Genomic DNA, 20,655 nt, shown 5'->3' on the forward strand with positions numbered 1-20,655 from the left:
ACATGCAGAGTCCAGAAGCCCGACCCCAATCTGTCAGAGCCCATCACAAGGTCCAAACCCTCCGTTCAGACTCAGGACATTTGAAGTGTGTTCCTCAGTGGGGTGCCACTCGCACCAGAACCCCCAATTTTCCATCCAACTTGGTTTCTATCAAAAACCACTCAGTGACTTGTTTTGTGACATATGATCTCAGTGGAATGTGTGTTTTTTATTTCACCTCATACACTTTTACTTAACCTTTAACAAGCCAGAAAGAAAGACTATTCTGTTTAGACACAAAACTGTTGCGTAACCGTCATTCAGAGCGTCAGGGCTGCTGTTGGACCGAGTTGCAGTTACCTTGGTGAAAATTAAGTGGCCGGATTTTGCTTTATGTATCGTATTTTCCGGACTATAAGGCACACTTAAAATTATTTTTTTTCCTCAAAACTCGACAGTGCGCCTTATAACCCGTTGCGCCTAATGTACAGAATAATTCTGTTTTTTCTTACCGACCTCAAAGCTATTTTATTTGGTACATGGTGAAATTATAAGTGTGACCAGTAGATGGCAGTCAAACATAAGAGATACATGTAGACTGCAATATGATGGCAGTCACACATAAGAGATGTGTTTTAGACTGCAATATAACTCAAGTAAACAACACCAACATTTTATAAGTTCTGTTGAAAATATAGAACATTACACACAGCGCTCAAAAATCTATCAAAATATTTTAGTACGACTTTGGTAAGCTATGAAGCCGCACTGCTTGATGGATTGTACTGTGCTTCAACATACGAGTATTATTATGGTGTGTGTATAAGATTAGACATATTATCTGGCGTTTTGTTTCGCAACATTATGCAAAAGCAACTTTTCTTACCTTCTGGTACCTGCTGATCTGTATTTGGGATCTGCTTAAGTCATGAAAATTTGCACGCGCCCGCTTTTGTAGTCTGTGCCGACACCGTAGTCGATAAGCTTCTTCTTTTTCTCTATCTTCTTGTTATGGACCATTCATCCTCCGCCGTTGCCATTTATACTATAAAGTAGTGTAAAGTTCTTACTTATATCTGTCAGTAAACTCACCATGAAAGCGCTAAAACATACCGGTGTAGTGAGTTTACATTATTCACCCAAGGAACCTTAGTTATTAGAGAGTTCCAGCCGGACGTTTTTTTACGGGACACATTTCCGGCGTTTTTGTTGCACTAGTGAGCCACGGAGGAGAAGATGCTGCTCCGTTATTGATTTAAGTAAAGTCTGAATGTCATTAAAACAGTTAGCTCCATATTTTGACACTTCTTCCACTCCCGTCCTTGCATGCTACACCGCTACAACAAAGATGACAGAGAGTCACCTAAATAAGACCGCCCACAAAACGGCGCATCCTGAAGTGACTGTCAGAAAGCGACTTGAAGATGATCTGTAAAACATAATCTATGCAACATTTTGACCAAAGAACCACCATTACATGTTATGTAGACCACAAAGAAGTGTTTTCCATTTAGAAAAAAAAAAAGACCCCTTTAATGCGCCCTATAATCCAATGCGCCTTATATATGAAAAAGATCGAAAATAAACTATTCATCGGCAGTGCGCCTTATAATCCAGTGCGCCCTATGGTCCGGAAAATACGGTAACTAAAATGGACGCACCAAACGTGTCCAGCTCATTTGTGCTTAATCCAATCTTCCAGTAAACTGCTGTTGGGAAAACAATGCTGATTTTTAAGCGTGGTCGTGTTTTCTTTCAACAAACTCCTCGTCATCTCCATCTCATAGCAGCGCGGGACAATCTGCCTCCCCATAGAGCTTCGGAGCTCCGGGCCGTCATCCAAATCCTGCGGCAAAGTCACTGGCTTAGTGAGAATGTGAGATTGGATTTCCAGTATAAGTGCACTCAAATCATTTCATAGTTGAGGAAGGCCCCTGGGATAAAGTCAGATGGCCTTGTTCCTCCTTGGTAAAAGAATGACCTAAATCACAGGTGTCAAACTCAAGGCCCGGGGGCCAGATGTGGCCTGCAACTTCATTTTATTTGGCCCTCGAAAGCCTGGAAATAATATGTATCAATAAAGTACTGTAACTTTTCTTACTAAATTTATTATTTCTTTCTATTTTGGGAGACAAAAAATATATGTACTCCATGTAATCGCAAATTATGTTAACTTAAATATTGTCTAATTATGCAAAAATACACGATCAAACATTCAAACCATTTTTTAAATAGAAATACATACTAATAATAATGATTTCAAAGAAAGTTATCCATAAAATTGTGCAATGTAAAAGATTCCTTGGTAAAATTGTAAAATTTACTGTGGGTTTTACAGCATTTTTCTCTAAATGAAAAAAAAACAGTATTTTTTTACTGTAATAAACGGTGGTGCCGTTTTGGCAATACACTGAAAATATTACAGTTGTTGATTTCCAGTAAAAAAAACAACCAAAAAAAACCTGTCAGCTCAGGTGCCAAGATTTTCTTGTAAAATTGCAGTTTTGTTTTTTCACAGTAAAAAAACTAATGTAAATTTTACAGTAAAATTCTGGCAACTGAGCTGCCTTTTTTTTTTTTACCATAAAAACAGCAGTACTGTTTTTACATTTACAGTAATATACACTACATTTTGAGGTGAAATTATTGCAACTTACCATATTTTTTTACATTTCAGTTTTTATCAAATCTACTAATAAAATGCTTTAAAATATTGTGTAATAATACTGTTACACTGTTAGAAGCGGCCCTCTGGGGCCAAACTTAACTGCGATATGGTCCTCAGTGAAAACGACTTTGACAACTGTGACCTAAATGAATGTCGATGAACAAGTCGGCCATTATTCATTAGGTTGAGGTCTCATGTACTTTAAATGTTCCTAAGGGAAATTCAATGGGCAAAATAATCTACTGATTGAATCCAACATCTTCACCGGTGTGTTCCCTCATCTCTGGGTTCAAAGGTCACACTGTCTCCAAATTAAACTACTCCCATGCACACACAAGTCAAACACTGGTAATTGCTCAGGAAGTGAACTGTGGCTGCTTCAAAGGGTGTAATTTATTTTCTTTTTTTGTTCTTATGACATTATCACACATTATCCCTCTGATTAGACAAACATCGTAGTGAACTGTCTCCAGGAACATTATGAGTAAAGTAGTATATTAGTAATCATAATGGGTCCCGTTAACATTCAAACTGAATGGAATTTATTTTGTATATGCTCGTGATGTATCGTCATTAACAATCATTAACATTATTGGTAATTAAGAACACAATAACTCATTCTTGTCTCTTCCGTTGCAGGTCCAAGATGGTGCGTCCTCTGTGTCTGGCCGGGCGACACATCTTCTTGACTCTCGTGTTGCTGCACTGTTTTGGCTTAGGTGAGTTTTCCTTTCCTTTTTTTGTGTGTCCGGACACAAATTCTGATCTCTTGCCAACCACCAATAAGTGGAATTTTTCAGTAATTGTGGTTATAGTGCACAGTGACTGTATATAACAGACAGTATGTAAGTACAGCACGCCAGTGGTGTGCTGTCAGGGCCAGCAAGACCTTCTCTGCTGGCCTAACATACCTAGAAATCATGATCATAATTAAAGATAAAAGTAATTTTTAATCTACTTTCCCTAAATATCTAAAAGTATTCATATTATCTTCATGTAATGTTATGCTATTTCCAGTGCAGTTGTTTTTAGGTTAGAGTTTTTATCCAATCAGAATTCAGCTAACTTATGTGGTCATGCTGTACGAAATGTGCCCGGGGCCTTCAGAATCAACAATGCATGCGTCTGTGCACTGTAAGTGAACGGGCACATACAGTTGATAGATAATTGCCATAGCCAATCAGATCACAAGTTGTTGTCAGTAAGGCCTTCTCGCCAAGTAAGTATCCAATCACAAGTTGTGAAAACAGGAAGTGGCACCGGAGCCATACGAGCCATAGAAAGCCACAGAAAACTCACCAGTACTCACAAAGAAGGAGAGCAACATGTTGATTAGGTGGCAGATATATATTTGCAAGGCCATTTTCAAGAAGGATACTGAAGCCTTAAAGGGGCCAAGCACAACTCCTGAAAAACAACCCCACACCATAATTCCTCCTCCACCAAATGTCACACACGGCACAATGCACTCCGAAATGTACCGTTCTCCTGGCAACCTCCAAACCCAGACTGGTCCATCAGATTGCCAGATGGAAAAGCGTGATTCATCACTCCAGAGAAGGCGTCTCCACTGCTCTAGAGTGCAGTGGCGACGTGCTTTACACCACTGCATCCGACGCTTTGCATTGGACTTGGTGATGTATGCCATTGAAACCCATTCCATGAAGCTCTCTAATTGGAAGGTCACATGAAGTTTGGAGCTCTGTAGCAACTGACTGTACAGAAAGTCTTTGCACTATGCGCTTCAGCATCCGCTGACCCCTCTCTGTCCATTTACGTGGCCTACCACTTGGTGGCTGAGTTGCTGTTGTTCCCAAACTCTTCCATTTTCTTATAATAAAGCCTACAGTTGACTTTGGAATATTAAGGAGCGAGGAAATTTCACAACTGGATTTGTTGCACAGGTGGCATCCTATGACAGTTCCACGCTGGAAATCACTGAGCTCCTGAGAGCGGCCCATTCTTTCACAAATGTTTGTAGAAACAGTCTCCATGCCTAAGTGCTTGATTTTATACACCTGTGGCCGGACTAAGTGATTAGGACACCTGATTCTGATCATTTGGATGGGTGGCCAAATACTTGTGGCAATATAGTGCATGTTTCAATTGCTGATGCGGGTTTATTGATTTTTAAATGCGCCAGAAAATAACCCGTTTTGTACAATGTTGAGGTGTAAATGTGTTTCTGTATAATATTTCTTCAGCGTAGTCATGTGGTGACATAAATGATGTTATTTTGAGAGGTAATCATTGAAGTCGGACATCACTGAAGACCTAGGTGGGAAACGCACTGCCCGCCACTGCAGCACACACTTTTATAGGTGACTTTTAACTAAATGCTGTGTTGACGCAAATATAAGACAGCCCTCTTTTTCAAGACCGGATTTTCAGCATCATAACTCCAGCTTTTTTTGCTAACTTGTTAACAACCTTTAAGACATCTTTTTTTTTTTTTTAGATCTGACTCACTTGGGGAGAAATTGTTGTCCACATGCTGGTTTGCATGTACAGTGGAACCTTGATCTATGAACTAATTGGTTCTAAACAGGGTTTGTAAATAGAAAACTTTGTATATTAAAAGCAATTTTCTCCGTAAGAAACAATGCTAACATAAATAATGGGTTCCAGCCTTGCCAAAGTCCATATTTTAGTAAATGTTTGTATACTTTAAAGCAGGCGAGCTACTTTTCAATTGACCAAGTCGAAGGGATCTACCTCATTCAGATATATAATTTATATTTATTTATTTATGAAAGAGTGATTTTTGTTAACAAGTTAAAGGTGTTCGATGATAATACAAGCATGTTTAGGAAATATAAATTCCTTTCTTTCATGAAGACAAGAATATAAGTTGGTGTATTACCTGATTCTGATGACTTGCATTGATTGGAATCAGACAGTAATGATGATAACGTCCACATTTTCAAATAGAGGAGAAAATAAGTCCTCCTTAGGTTACATACAGACAAGTTTTGTACAACAAAGCATATTTTTATTTGGCCTCTGGTTCGTAAACGAAATGTTCTTGTAGGTGAGGGTTTTGTAAATTGACATCCTTAGACGACTAATATGAGATAACCATTCATTTTCCAGAGGAAAAAAAATATTGTGTTTGAGGAGTAGTGTATGATTATACAGTACAGGCCAAAAGTTTGGACACACCTTCTCATTCAATGCGTTTTCTTTATTTTCATGACTATTTACATTGTAGATTGTCACTGAAGGCATCAAACCTATGAACTATCAAGCACATCTGTGAAGTGAAAACCATTTTAGGTGACTACCTCTTGCAACTCATCGAGAGAATACCAAGAGTGTGCAAAGCAGTAATCAGAGCAAAGAGTGGCTATTTTGAAGAAACTCGAATATAAAATAAGTGTTCAGTTATTTCACCTTTTTTTGTTAAGTACATAACTCCACATGTGTTCATTCATAGTTTTGATGCCTTCAGTGACAATCTACAGTGTAAATAGTCATGAAAATGGTGTGTCAAAACTTTTGGCCTGTACTGTATATACTGTAGAGTAGAACGTCGAAAGTGAAAAGCATCGGCAGTTATGACCCACAACTTTGAAAAAATATGCCTCACAAGTCACACCAAATTTCTATTATTTTTAATTGCAAATGTTGACAGGATGGGGAATCGATACACACTTCCTCGCTGCTAACTGCAATTTTAGAATGCATCGCCAACACTAATGAAAATTCTCGTTCAGTTATGTGAGACTCTCCTCCCGAGCAAATGCCCAATTCTGCCACTTGTCTGGCTCTTGCCTTCAAAGTTAAAAGCATGTTTTTAAACTTGAATGTAAAACGAATGCAACCCAAAACATTTTGAACAGATGGACTCCAGAACAAATTACCGTATTTTTCGGACTGTAAAGGGGCACTTAAAATAATTTCATTTTCTCAAAAATCGACAGTGCACCTTATAACTCGGTACGCCTAATGTACAACATTATTCTGGTTGTGCTTACTGACCTCAAAGCAAATTTATTGGGTACATGGTGTAATGATAAGTGTGACCAGTAGATGGCAGTCATACATAACAGATACGTGTAGACTGCAATATGATGGCAGTAAACAACACCACAACTTTAAATGTTCCATTGAGAATATAGAACATTTCACACGGCGCTCAAAAATCTGTCAAAATGTTTTTAGTACGACTTCGGTAAGCTATAAAGCCGCACCGCTTGATGGATTGTCGGCGCATTAAACATACGAGTATTATTATGGTGTGTGTATAAGGATCGCAAAATGGCACCTACTAGCAGACATATTACCTGGTGTTTTGTTTTGCAATATTATGCAAAACCAACTTTTCTTACCTTCTGGTACCTGCTGATCTGTATTTGGGATCTGCTTAAGTCCTGAAAATGTGCGCGCATCCGCCTTTGTAGTCCGGACCGACCCCGTAGTCATAAGCTTCTTCTTTTTCTCTACCTTCTTATGTGGCATTCATCTTCCACTGTTGCCATTTCTAATATAAAGTAGCATAAAGTTCTTACTTATATCTGTCAGTAGACTCGCTATGGAAGCGCTAAAAACTGTAGTGGGTTTACATAATTCACCCATGAAACTTTAGTTATTAAAGCGTTCCGGTCCGACGGTTTTTCATGGGACACGTTTCCGGTGTTGATGTAGCACTAGTGAGCCACGGATGAGAAGATGCTGCTCCGTTATTGATTGAAGTAAAGTCTGAATGTCATTAGAACAGTTAGCTCCATCTTTTGACACTTCTTCCACTCCCGTCCTTGCACGCTACACCGCTACAACAAAGATGACGGGGAGAAGACGCTGTGGAAGGTGAGCCACGTAAATAAGACCGCCCACAAAACGGCGCATCCTGAAGAGACGCTCAGAAAGCTACTTGAAGATGATCTGTAAAACATAATCTATGCAACATTTCGACTAAAGAACCACCATCACATGTTATGTAGACCACAAGGAAGTGTTATACATTTAGAAAAAAATCATAATATGACCCCTTTAATGCGCCTTATAATCGCGCGCCTTTTGTATGAAAATAGACCTGCTCATCGGCCGTGCGCCTTTTAATCCGGTGCGCCCTATGGTCTGGAAAATACGGTATTCACATTTCTGTTATTTCCTATTGGACAAATTGAACAAAGGATTTGGTTTGTCCGGAGAGTCTCCACTGTACTTGAAAATTACCCCATCTTTGTTCTTCGCAGTGAGCGAGAAAGCTATCCAACAGATGATTGGTTGAAGGTTATATTGAGGACACAGTGATGTGAGCTATAAACCCAACCGTTATGAAGGCGATGTGAAGCCATCTAAGTCGACAGGAAATGGGATTTCCATCCATTGCAATCTTTCTCTCTCTCCACTGAAATAGAACTTTAATGGGAGCCACCTTCATGGGAAAATTAACAACTTAATGGGACATTAATGGAATGAGGCCATTGTTTTTTGTCTCTTTCTTACCTACAACTATGGTGATGGACATTTCCATCTCGTATGATGGATAACGCATTCCAGGGAACAAGGAAAGAGGAGAGAGGAAGTGTATCTAGATTAGGATGCGCACAAAGCTGACATTCCGTCAAAACACATCTGTTCCTTCATTATTTTTTATCTCCCATGCAGGCAGACAGGTGTGCGCTAATTTCAGTGTTGTAAGTGAGCACTGACACACGGGGAATATTTGCAGACATACTCAGCGGGATTGAGCTGGAACATTTCCAGAGCCATTTATGCAATTTAACTCCACCATCTGTTCCATTTACAACTGTGCATAACATTCACAATTATTGAACAACAAAAAACAGTCTCTAGTGAATTAGTATGACAAGTTTGATATGGAGAAAGTTTGAAGTCAACTCTGGGAAATGTAAGCATTTGTTGGAACTAAAAAAACAGTTAAAATAATCTGTTCTCAAGACTGAATTAGAGTTTGCACAGCTCCATCAAGACTCAGTGTAAGTTTTACCGTAAATGCTCCAATGAAAGTCTCCCTTCAACTATCCACCGTGTCTCCTATAGCCGCAGACACAGTTTGTGGGCAACCTTCTGATATAGTTTTTTTTAAGCTACATTTAAAGTATTAGTGGTCAGAGTCCAACAGCTTGATCTACTTCTGCTAGCGCTTGAAAAAAATAAACATATGTGTATATATGTATGTGTATATATATATATATATATATATATATATATATATATATATATATATATATATATATATATATATATATATATATACATACATACATATATATATATGTTTGTATGTGTATGTATATATGTGTATGTACTAAGGGTGTAACGGTACGTTCCTCGGTTTAGAGGTCACGGTTCGGTTCATTTTCGGTTTTCGGTACAGTAAGAAAACAACAAAATATACATTTTCTGGTTATTTATTTACCAAAATGTGTCTGGCAAGGCACACCTGTGAAGTGAAAACCATTTCAGGTGACTACCTCTTGAAGCTCATGGAGAGAATGCCAAGAGTGTGCAAAGCAGTAATCAGAGTAAAGGGTGGCTATTTTGAAGAAACTAGAATATAAAACATGTTTTCAGTTATTTCACCTTCTTTTGTTAAGTACATAACTCCACATGTGTTCATTCATAGTTTTGATGCCTTCAGTGACAATCTACAATGTAAATAGTCATGAAAATAAAGAAAACGCATTGAATGAGAAGGTGTGTCCAAACTTTTGGCCTGTACTGTATGTATATATATATATATATATATATATATATATATATATATATATATATATATATATATATATATATATATATATATGTATGTATGTATATATATATATATATATATATATATATATATATATATATATATATATATATATATATATATATACATATATATATATATATATATATATATATATACATATATATATACATACAGTACAGGCCAAAAGTTTGGACACACCTTCTCATTCAATGCGTTTTGTTTATTTATATATATATATATATATATATATATATATATATATATATATATATATATATATATATATATATATATATATATATATACATATATATATACATACAGTACAGGCCAAAAGTTTGGACACACCTTCTCATTCAATGCGTTTTCTTTATTTATATATATATATATATATATATATATATATATATATATATATATATGGCAGCACGGTGGAAGTGTTAGGATTTGATCACGGTGATCCCAGGATGCAGAGACGAGAGGCAATGTTGAATAATAAAAGGGGAATATTTAATAAGTCCAACAATTACAACAAAAGGCGATGGGGCAAAAAAGCACACCATGAATAATCAACAAAAACAGGTTCCACAGTGGTCGGCAGGGAGGTAGGCCAGGGCGCACTGAACACAGCAATAAGTCCAACACAAAAATCCTCTTTACCTCAGGGGTGGCTAGGAAGCAAGCACAAAGAGGTGAGGGATTACAGGAATAAGGAGTGGCAACATACCGGGACTGATGAAACGAAGCAGGCACATGCACGTGGGAGGTGCAGGAGACAATAACCGGCGAGGCCAAGCTGACTGTGACGTGCCTATATACCGGAGTGCTAATTGTGAGCAGGTGTGCATCAAGGTCCGCCACTCGCCGAGGACAAATCACTAGAAGCACAGGTGTAGACAAGAGGAGAAAGCAGGAAAAACACTAAAAACACAACAGTACCCCCCCCTTAATGGACGCCACCTGGCGGCTTACCTGGTTTCTCCGGAAAGTGATCATAAAAGGTAGTTAACAGTGAGGGGTCTAGAATAAGTGAACGTGGGACCCATGAGCGGTCCTCGGGGCCGTAGCCCTCCCAGTCGACCAGATACTGGAAACCCCTGCCCCTTCTCCTCACATCGAGAATAGCCTTGACTGAGAACGCGGGATGGCCATCAATAAGTCTGGGAGGTGGAGGAGGCACCTCTGGAGGACTCAAGGGACTGGTGGAAACGGGCTTGATTAGAGAGACATGGAATGAGGGATGTATCCTCAAGGATTCGGGAAGGCGTAGATGCACGGCGGAGGGATTAATGATTCGCTCAATGGGATAGGGTCCAATAAATCGTGGCTGGAGTTTCTTGGAGTCCACTTGGAGAGGTAGATCACGGGATGACAACCACACCATCTGACCGGGCCTGTAGTCTGGTGCTGTGCTGCGGTGGCGGTTAGCGAGGCGCTGGTTGCGTTCTGAGGTGCGTAGTAGTGCAGACCGGGTATTGCGCCAGGCTTGATGTGCACGGTGCAGGTGGGCAGCCACAGAAGGGACAGTGACCTCGGATTCCAGAGAAGGGAAAATGGGAGGTTGGTAACCGTAGGCAGAGTGAAAGGGTGACATGCCTGTAGCAGAGCTGATGAGTGTATTATGGGCATACTCGATCCACGGTAGATTGAACGCCCAGGAGGCTGGTTGCTTGTGACAGACGCAGCGGATGGCGGCCTCCAGATCTTGATTGGTGCGCTCAGTCTGACCGTTTGTCTGCGGGTGGTATCCTGAAGAGAGGCTTGGCGATGCTCCTAATGATTTGCAGAATGCCCTCCAAACTGCAGACGAGAATTGTGGCCCTCTATCCGACACCACATCCACCGGGATACCATGCAGCCGGAAAACATGGTGTACGATCAGTTCTGCCGTTTCAAGTGCAGAGGGCAATTTGGCAAGGGCTACAAAATGGGCCATCTTGGAGAAGCGGTCCACCAAAGTCAATATCACAGTGTTGCCCTTGGATGGTGGAAGTCCTGTGATGAAGTCCAACGCCACATGTGACCACGGGCGGGAGGGGATGGGGAGTGGGCGCAGAAGACCAGCTGGTGCCCGGTGTGAGGCCTTATTACGGGCACAAGTGGCACAGGCGGATACGAATTCCCTGGTGTCGGCCCTGAAGGTTGGCCACCAAAAGCGCTGGGACAGGAGGAAAATGGTACGGGTAATGCCTGGGTGGCAGGCGACCTTGGAACTGTGGGACCAGTTCAGCACTTCTGGACGGAGCTCTGGGATCACAAACAAAAGTCCCTGAGGGCAGTTCTTAGGAGAGGGGACGTTCTTGAGTCCCTCCTTAACACGGCCTTCAATGTCCCACTGCAACGCTCCCAGCACTTGTGATGGCGGAATGATCATCTCGGTCTTGACCTCTTCCTCGGGGCAGGAGTGCATCCTCGACAGGGCGTCTGGCTTACCATTCTGGGAGCCGGGGCGGAAGGTCATGGTAAAATTGAATCTGGCTAGGAATAATGCCCACCTTGCTTGTCTGGGATTGAGCCGTCGAGCAGTTCGAATGTAGGCCAGATTCTTATGGTCTGTGAATACCACAAAAGGGGTCTCCGAGCCCTCCAGCCAGTGCCTCCATTCTTGCAGCGCCAACACCACGGCAAGTAGCTCTCTATTGCCGATATCATAATTGCGTTCTGCTGGTGTCAGGCGGCGTGAGAAGAAGGCACAGGGGTGCAGCCTCTGGTCGGAGGTGGAGCGCTGGGAGAGAACAGCCCCCACGCCGGAGTCAGATGCGTCAACCTCGACAAAAAATTGAGAGGAAATGTTAGGGTGGACAAGAACCGGTGCAGAGGTGAACGAAGACTTGAGTTTATCAAAAGCAGACTGAGTCTCTGAGGTCCATAAAAAGGGGAGCTTAGTGGAAGTCAGTCTCGTTAATGGTTCAGCTACTCTACTAAAATTACGGATAAAACGACGATAAAAATTTGAGAAACCTAAAAACCTTTGGAGGTGCTTTCTAGACGTGGGTGTGGGCCAATCAACCACCGCCTGGATCTTCGCTGGATCTGCTCGGAGTTGACCCCTCTCAACAATAAAACCCAAAAAAGGAACAGACTTGGAATGAAAAACACATTTCTCAGCCTTGACATACAGACGATTCTCGAGAAGGCGTTGGAGAACTAAGCGGACGTGCTGAATGTGAAGTTCAGGGGTCGGCGAGAAAACGAGGATATCATCCAAGTAAACTACCACGAAGCGGTCGAGCATGTCACGCAGGACATCATTGATGAGGGCCTGAAAAACGGCAGGAGCATTGGTGAGGCCGAAAGGCATGACCAGGTATTCAAAGTGTCCTAGTGGTGTGTTAAATGCAGTTTTCCATTCATCCCCTTGCTTAATTCTGACTAAGTGGTAAGCATTGCGGAGGTCCAACTTGGTGAAATGTCTAGCAGCGTGTAGTGGGTTGAAAGCTGAGTCGAGAAGCGGAAGAGGATACTTATTTTTAACAGTAATATTATTTAGGGCTCGGTAATCGATGCAGGGACGGAGTGTCTTATCTTTCTTTTCCACAAAGAAAAAACCGGCGGCTAGAGGAGAGTTGGAGGGACGGATGAGACCAGAAGCGAGCGAAGTGGTGATATATTCCTCTAGTGCATCTCTTTCATGTTTTGAAATGTTATAAAGACGGGATGAAGGGAGTGTGGCACCAGGGAGGAGATTAATGCAACAATCATAGGGACGGTGTGGAGGTAGCGACAACGCGCGGTCCTTGCTAAAGACTTCTTTAAGGTTGTGGTAAGCAGTTGGCACAACCGATAAATCAATGACCTCCTGGGTTACGACACGTGTGGGAACAGTGCGAGGGCATGCGGACCGCAGACAGTGCGTATGACAAAAAAGACCCCAGTTAATGATAGTGGTCTTGACCCAGTCAATATGGGGATTATGTTTTGCTAGCCAGGTAAGCCCGAGCACAACAGGAGCCGAACGAGAGGGAATGATAAGAAAATTGATTGACTCAAAATGGTTACCAGATAATTTGAGAAATAACGGCTGAGTTTGATGGGTGACGCTCGCCAGGTGGCCTCCGTCGAGGGATCGGACCACTCTAGGTCTGGGTAATTTAGCAACGGGTATAGAAAAATGTTTAACAACAGACTCATCAATAAAATTGTCATCAGAACCTGAGTCAATGAGCGCCCTAATGTCCAATCTCTGGTCCTTATCCCAGGTAAGTATGCCCGTGAGTTGAAGCCTAGATAATGTCTGACCTGTAGATGGCAGTAGAGGAGCAGGGTCGGTCGCTGGAGGAGGTGACGCTTGGATGCGGCGAGGAGGTGACGCTTGGATGCGGCGAGGAGGTGACGCTTGGATGCGGCGAGGAGGTGACGCTTGGATGCGGCGAGGAGGTGACGCTTGGATGCGGCGAGGAGGTGGCGCTTGGAGACGGTGAGGAGGTGACGCTTGGATGCAGCGAGGAGGTGACGCTTGGATGCAGCGAGGAGGTGACGCTTGGATGCGGCGGCGGGCAGGACGAAGAGGACAGTGGGTGATGCGATGCTCAGCCTTGCCGCAATATAAACACAGCTGGAGACGAAGGCGACGATCTCTCTCAGCTGGAGCAAGACGATTTCCTCCGAGCTGCATTGTCTTCTCTTTGTATGATATCGGCGGGGTATCGACACTGGGTATCGGCGCGAATGCAGTTTGACGCGCTCCATGGCCACTCCCATTATATGTTGAAGTGCGGAGTCTCTCCTTTTCCCAGTCAACAAGGCGATTTTCAATCTCCACCGCCAGAGCGACGAGCTCATCAAGGTTGTCGGGAGTTTTAAGCGGGATCATCTGCTTCCGGACTTAGTCAGCCAGACCGAGGGAAAAGACGTCCACCAATGCGGAAGTGGGCCATCCACTATCAGCCGCAAGCCTTCGGAATTCGATGGCGAAGTCCGTGACGCTCCGCTGTCCTTGCTGCAGACGAAGTAATGACCGAGCTGCCTCACGTCCTGGCCTTTCGCGCTGGAAAATGTTCTTCATGGTTTTGGCGAACGCGGCGTATGAAGCACACACGGGAGATTGACGCCCCCATTCCGCGGTGGCCCAGGAGGAAGCCCTGCCACTCATATGGGACATGACAAAAGCCACACGAGCTCTTTCGGAGTAAAAAGATGTTGGTAGCAGTTAAAAAAAAATCTCACACTGGGTGAGGAAGGATCGCACGTCACCTGATTCGCCGGAGAATCGCTCGGGCTTGGAGAGTGGAGGACAAGCAGCAGGAGGGATGTCGTTAGGCAGCGGATTATCTGCGGGACGAAGATGGCGCAGTTGGACTGCTGGGTCGGCCGAGGGAGAAGTCATTGCCTGCAGCGCGGTGAGTACATTTCCCAGTTGTGTCTCCAGGGCATTTAGGCGAGAGTCTTGGCGTTCCCCAAGCAGGCTAAACTGTTCTTCCTGTTGGCGTAGAGTTCTTCTGACCGGTTCGGTCTCTGCGGGATTCATGATGTGGCCGGTTATTATGTTAGGATTTGATCACGGTTATCCCAGGATGCAGAGACGAGAGGCAATGTTGAATAATAAAAGGGGAATATTTAATAAGTCCAACAATTACAACAAAAGGCGATGGGGCAAAAAAGCACACCATGAATAATCAACAAAAACAGGTTCCACAGTGGTCGGCAGGGAGGTAGGCCAGGGCGCACTGAACACAGCAATAAGTCCAACACAAAAATCATCTTTACCTCAGGGGTGGCTAGGAAGCAAGCACAAAGAGGTGAGGGATTACAGGAATAAGGAGTGGCAACATACCGGGACTGATGAAACGAAGCAGGCACATGCACGTGGGAGGTGCAGGAGACAATAACCGGCGAGGCCAAGCTGACTGTGACGTGCCTATATACCGGAGTGCTAATTGTGAGCAGGTGTGCATCAAGGTCCGCCACTCGCCGAGGACAAATCACTAGAAGCACAGGTGTAGACAAGAGGAGAAAGCAGGAAAAACACTAAAAACACAACAGGAAGAGGGGTTAGTGCATCTGCTTCACAATACGAAGGTCCTGAGTAGTCTTGGGTTCAATCCTGGGCTCGGGATCTTTCTGTGTGGAGTTTGCATGTTCTCCCCGTGACTGCGTGGGTTCCCTCCGGGTACTCCGGCTTCCTCCCACCTCCGAAGACATGCACCTGGGGATAGGTTGATTGGCAACACTAAATGGTCCCTAGTGTGTGAATGTGAGTGTGAATGTTGTCTGTCTATCTGTGTTGGCCCTGCGATGAGGTGGCGACTTGTCCAGGGTGTACACCGCCTTCCGCCTGATTGTAGCTGAGATAGGCTCCAGCGCCGCCTGCGACCCCAAAGGGAATAAGCGGTAGAAGATGGATGGATATATATATATATATATATATATATATATATATATATATATATATATATATATATATATATATATATATATATACACACATATATATATATATATATATATATATATACACATATACATATATATGTATATATATACATACATACATATATATATGTATATATATATATACTATATACACACATATATGTATGTATGTTTGTATATATATATATACATACATACATACATACATATATTTACACACATATGTATATGTGTATGTATTTGTGTGCGTATATATATATATATACACACACACACATATATATATATTACCGGTATATATATTCACACATATATACATATTTATACATGTATACACATATATGTGTGTATGTATGTGTATGTACTGTATGTGTGTATATTTGTATATATTTTATTTTATAAACAAATATATACATTTTATTTATTTATTTTTTAATGTGTGTTACACTTGCCAAACTGTTGTTTACATAGAACTCATCAGTGGTAATAATGCTGACTGTGCAGTTTCTTTCTTACCGATATTACAACATTGGTTCTGTTGCTGCTGTGTTGTTCAAATATTGTTATGTTTTGACTCCGAATCATTGTTTAGGTTAAGACATCAATTTATTATCAGTTGTTACTATAAATGCCTGCTAATCAAACGACTGACTATAATTGCAGCGTTTACGGCTTTTAAAGGACTAATAAAAATCATTATCTCTTGTGATTGAAGATCCAGGGCGTGTGTTGATTTTGGTGAGACTGGCTTAGGGCCAATCTCCCAACAAATCACAGAAGCGGCTACATTACTGCCGTCCACTATAGCAGCTTGGCTAAAATTCGTCCTCTCACAAACTTTTCAGTAGCTGTCAAGAAGGAGAGATGTCTGCTAATGACAGCAAGTGCCCTCAAAAGTCACTTCCAGTGCTCTTAGCCTTATTTTAACAATCCCATCTGCCAGTTCCATGCCTGTGAGTACACTTGTCATCCAAAGACACTCCCCCCCCACCATGACCACCCCCATTTCTATCATTCAATTTACACCGACTCTTTGTCTGGCTTTCCAGCCCCAGCTTTGTCCGCCAGGCTCCTGATCTCATTTCAGCTCACGCTCACGGGTTCTGCCTAGTTTTTGTGTGATTACATCTGATTTGAGGGGGCATACTTCGGGGGTGGGGGGCTCTCTCCTGAGCTCACACAGATAATCTCACGGGGGCTCAGTGTGTGAAAGATGTCCAATCTAAATGCAGATGGAAATATCCTCCAGGTATCCAATCCCACTATTTGTATTGTTCTAAAAAATACCCTTTGTTTATTTGTGTATTTATTTTCAGATTTTTTTGCATACTCAAATGTTTGTTCCTTTTTTTTGCTGTTATCTTTCAGCATATACATGTTCCTGATATATGACACAAACAAATGTTCCAGCCTTCTGCACAGACATTGTTTAGTCAGAGCGTTACAGGTGATCCTGTTGTCATGGTGACATGTGCAATGACTATGCTTGGTGCCATACAGTGATCTTTAGAAAGGATCCTAATTTGGTGTGAACTTTATTCTCATTAATCATTTTGACATTTATGGGAATATAATGTAGAAAAGAGATACATAAAAAGAGGATGGTAACTTCTCTTGTGTAGAATCATTCCTTTGCTGGAATTAAAGCAGAACATGAGTGGAGGCTGCTAATGAATCCCTGATGTCAAATTTGCAGACAAATTGGTGTGAAGCTGGAGCTGACCCTCGTGTACATTTTTCTTTTCCTACTTAGTGCAGAAAGCTCGAATCGATGAGACGACTGATTAATGCTTTAATCAAAAAGTATTGATCTGCTAAGCCGCAAATAGATATAGATCCTCATTTTTTCTGCCCCCTTTATTGTAAGCACACTTCCTCACCGTATTATTTTAAAACATTGCGCTCGCTCTTGTCCTCTCTGCAGGTGCATCTTCCACTATAGTTAACATGCGTAGGATGACCCATCCTACTGTACAGCAGCCACTGGCAGGTGAAGCCGTCCTCCCCTGTGTCTTCACCCTGCGGGCCAACTCATCCAGTCAGCCTGTCCGCCTTCTGTGGACTCTCGTCAGGCTTCCAGCGGGCGGACAGAGCGCCCCTTTGGAGCACATTGTGCTGACTGCCGAAGGTAATACTGAGACAGACAAGTATTGGGACTTTGAAAAATGGTCTGTACTGTACTGTGTATCCTCCACAGGACCAGCATCCTTTGTAGTGGATTTGTTTTTGGTTTATTTGGTCAGAATTATACAAACCCCAAAACCAGTGAAGTTGACACATTGTGTAAATCATAAATAAAAACAGAATACAATGATTTGCAAATCCTTTTCAACCTATATTCAATTGCAAAGACAAGATACGTAATGTTCGAACTGGAAAATGTTGTTATTTTTTGCAAATATTAGCTCATTTGGAATTTGATGCCTGCAACATGTTTCAAAAAAACTGGCACAAGTGGCAAAAAAGACTGAGAAAGTTGAGGAATGCTCATCAAACACTTATTTGGAACATCCCACAGGTGAACGGGCTAATTGGGAACAGGTGGGTGCCATGATTGGGTATAAAAGCAACATCCATGAAATGCTCAGTCATTCACAAACAAGGATGGAGCGAGGGTCACCACTTTGTGAACAAATGCGTGAGCAAATTGTTGAACAGTTTAAGAAAAACATTTCTCATCAAGCTATTGCAAGGAATTTAGGGATTTCCACATTTAAGGTCTGTAATATCATCAAAAGGTTCAGGAAAAACTGGACAAATCACTGCACGTAAGCGATTGTATTACGGACCTTCGATCCCTCAGGCGGTACTGTATCAAAAGTGTGTAAAGGATATCACCACACGGGGTCAGGAACACTTCAGAAAACCACTGTCATTAACTAGAGTTGGTCACTACATCTGTAAGTGCAAGTTAAAACTCTACTATGCAAAGTCAAAGCCATTTATCAACAACACCCAGAAACGCCGCCGGCTTCGCTGGGCCCGAGCTCATCTAAGATGGACTGATGCAAAGTGGAAAAGTGTTCTGTGGTCTGATGAGTCCACATTTCAAACTGTGGACTTCGTGTCCTCCGGAACAAAGAGGAAAAGAACCATCCGGATTGTTCTAGGCGCAAAGTTCAAAAGCCAGCATCTTTGATGGTATGGGGGTGTATTAGTGCCCAAGGCATGGGTAACTTACACATCTGTGAAGGCACCATTAATGCTGAAAGATACATACAGGTTTTGGAGCAACATATGTTGCCATCCAAGCAACGTTAAACCCCTGTTTTTTTCAGCAAGACAATGCCAAGCCACATTCTGCACGTGTTACAACAGCCTGTAGTCCAGACCTGTGGCGCATTATGAAGCGTAAAATATGACAACAGAGACCGCGGACTGTTGAACAACTTAAGCTGTACATCAAACAAGAATGGGAAATAATTTCACCTTAAAAGCTTCAAAAATTGGTCTCCTCAGTTGCCAAACGTTTACTGAGTGTTGTTAAAAGGAAAGGCCATGTAACACAGTGGTAAAAATGCCCCTGTGACAACTTTTTTGCAATGTGTTGCTGCCATTAAATTCTAAGTTAATGATTATTTGCAAAAAAAAAATTTAGTTTCTCAGTTCGAGCATTAAATATATTGTTTGTGCAGTCTATTCAATTGAATATAGGTTGAAAAGGATTTGCAAATCATTGTATTCTGTTTTTATTTACAAAGTACACAACGTGCCAACTTCACTGGTTTTGGGTTTTGTACATTTTGGAAAAAATAGCCATGTTTTTCCTAAACAGTTATGTGCTGGTTGAGGATGTGGTAGCTTGGAGCTTGTTTGTGGGAATGTTTGACCATGAATCGACAAAAACATATTTAAGCCCAAAATTATTTATATTCCTAGGTCTTTTCTGTCTATTGGATGGGTATCTTCTGAATGGAAATCACACAAGAGAGTGTCCAAGAACTGCAATAAACTGCAATTAATTATTAACCTTTAATAATTGTCACCCTGGGGAAGAGCTTATCGATTAATTGCCATTTGCTACTTTAAACAAAAAGTGCCATATCCCTTGTCAATACATGTACAGTATATACTAGGGTTGTACGGTATACCGGTACTAGCATAGTACCACGATACTGATGAAGCATATTCGGTACTATACCACCTCTAAAAAGTACCGGTTCGCCACACCCCTCCCTTTTTTTTTTAATGGGAATGACCGCGCGTCGTCGTCACGTCGTGACATTGCTGGTTTGACGAGCAGAGGAACATGTTCGGCAACGCACAATCACAGAGTACTTACAAGCAGACAAGGTGTGTAGACAGAAAAGGGATAATGGACGCATTTTGGCTTAAAAACTAATGATAAAGGTGAAGCTATAACACTGAAACCCTCAGGAAGAGGTGCTTTAAGACATGGCTAGTGGCTAACGTCCAGCCGCAGTCTGCAGTGTTTTAGCTACTTCTAAATCACTAATCCTCGCCTCCATGGCGACAAATAAAGTACGTTTCTTACAAGTATCCTCCCTGCAGGACGAGGAATAGCTAAACATGCTTCACTACACACCGTAGGAGGATACAACAGCTCACCGGCGTCACAATGTAAACAAACGCCATGGGTGAATCTACACCTGACATCCACTGTAATGATACCAAATTCAGGAGCATATTTAGTCGATACTACTATGATTACATCAATATTTTTTTCGTTTTTTTTATTTTTATTTTATGTTTATGCACTCAGGAAATACGTCACTGGACACATGAGGACTTAAATTATGACCTTTGTATGATCCTGTAACTATTACTACAAATTTGTGGTATCCAAAACTAATGTAAAGCATCCAAACAACAGAAGAATAAGTGATTATTACATTTTAACAGAAGTGTAGATAGAACATGTTGAAACAGAAAATAAGAAGATATTAACAGG

At 41.8% G+C, this 20,655-nt stretch overlaps 1 protein-coding gene across 2 annotated transcripts in view; it reads left to right on the forward strand.

Annotated features, from left to right (window-relative positions):
- Positions 1-20,655, forward strand: part of LOC133618926 (neurocan core protein-like) — a 115,656-nt gene that overhangs the window by 52,131 nt on the left and 42,870 nt on the right. For both annotated transcript variants that reach the window (XM_061979768.2, XM_061979770.2), the window contains 2 exons: positions 3,287-3,366; positions 17,668-17,871. In XM_061979768.2, the coding sequence (XP_061835752.1) occupies positions 3,294-3,366; positions 17,668-17,871 (277 nt within the window). In that variant the 5' untranslated portion in view covers positions 3,287-3,293. The remainder of the gene's footprint in view (positions 1-3,286; positions 3,367-17,667; positions 17,872-20,655) is intronic.

Source organism: Nerophis lumbriciformis, linkage group LG19 (genome assembly GCF_033978685.3).
Source record: "Nerophis lumbriciformis linkage group LG19, RoL_Nlum_v2.1, whole genome shotgun sequence".
Lineage (NCBI taxonomy): Eukaryota > Metazoa > Chordata > Actinopteri > Syngnathiformes > Syngnathidae > Nerophis > Nerophis lumbriciformis.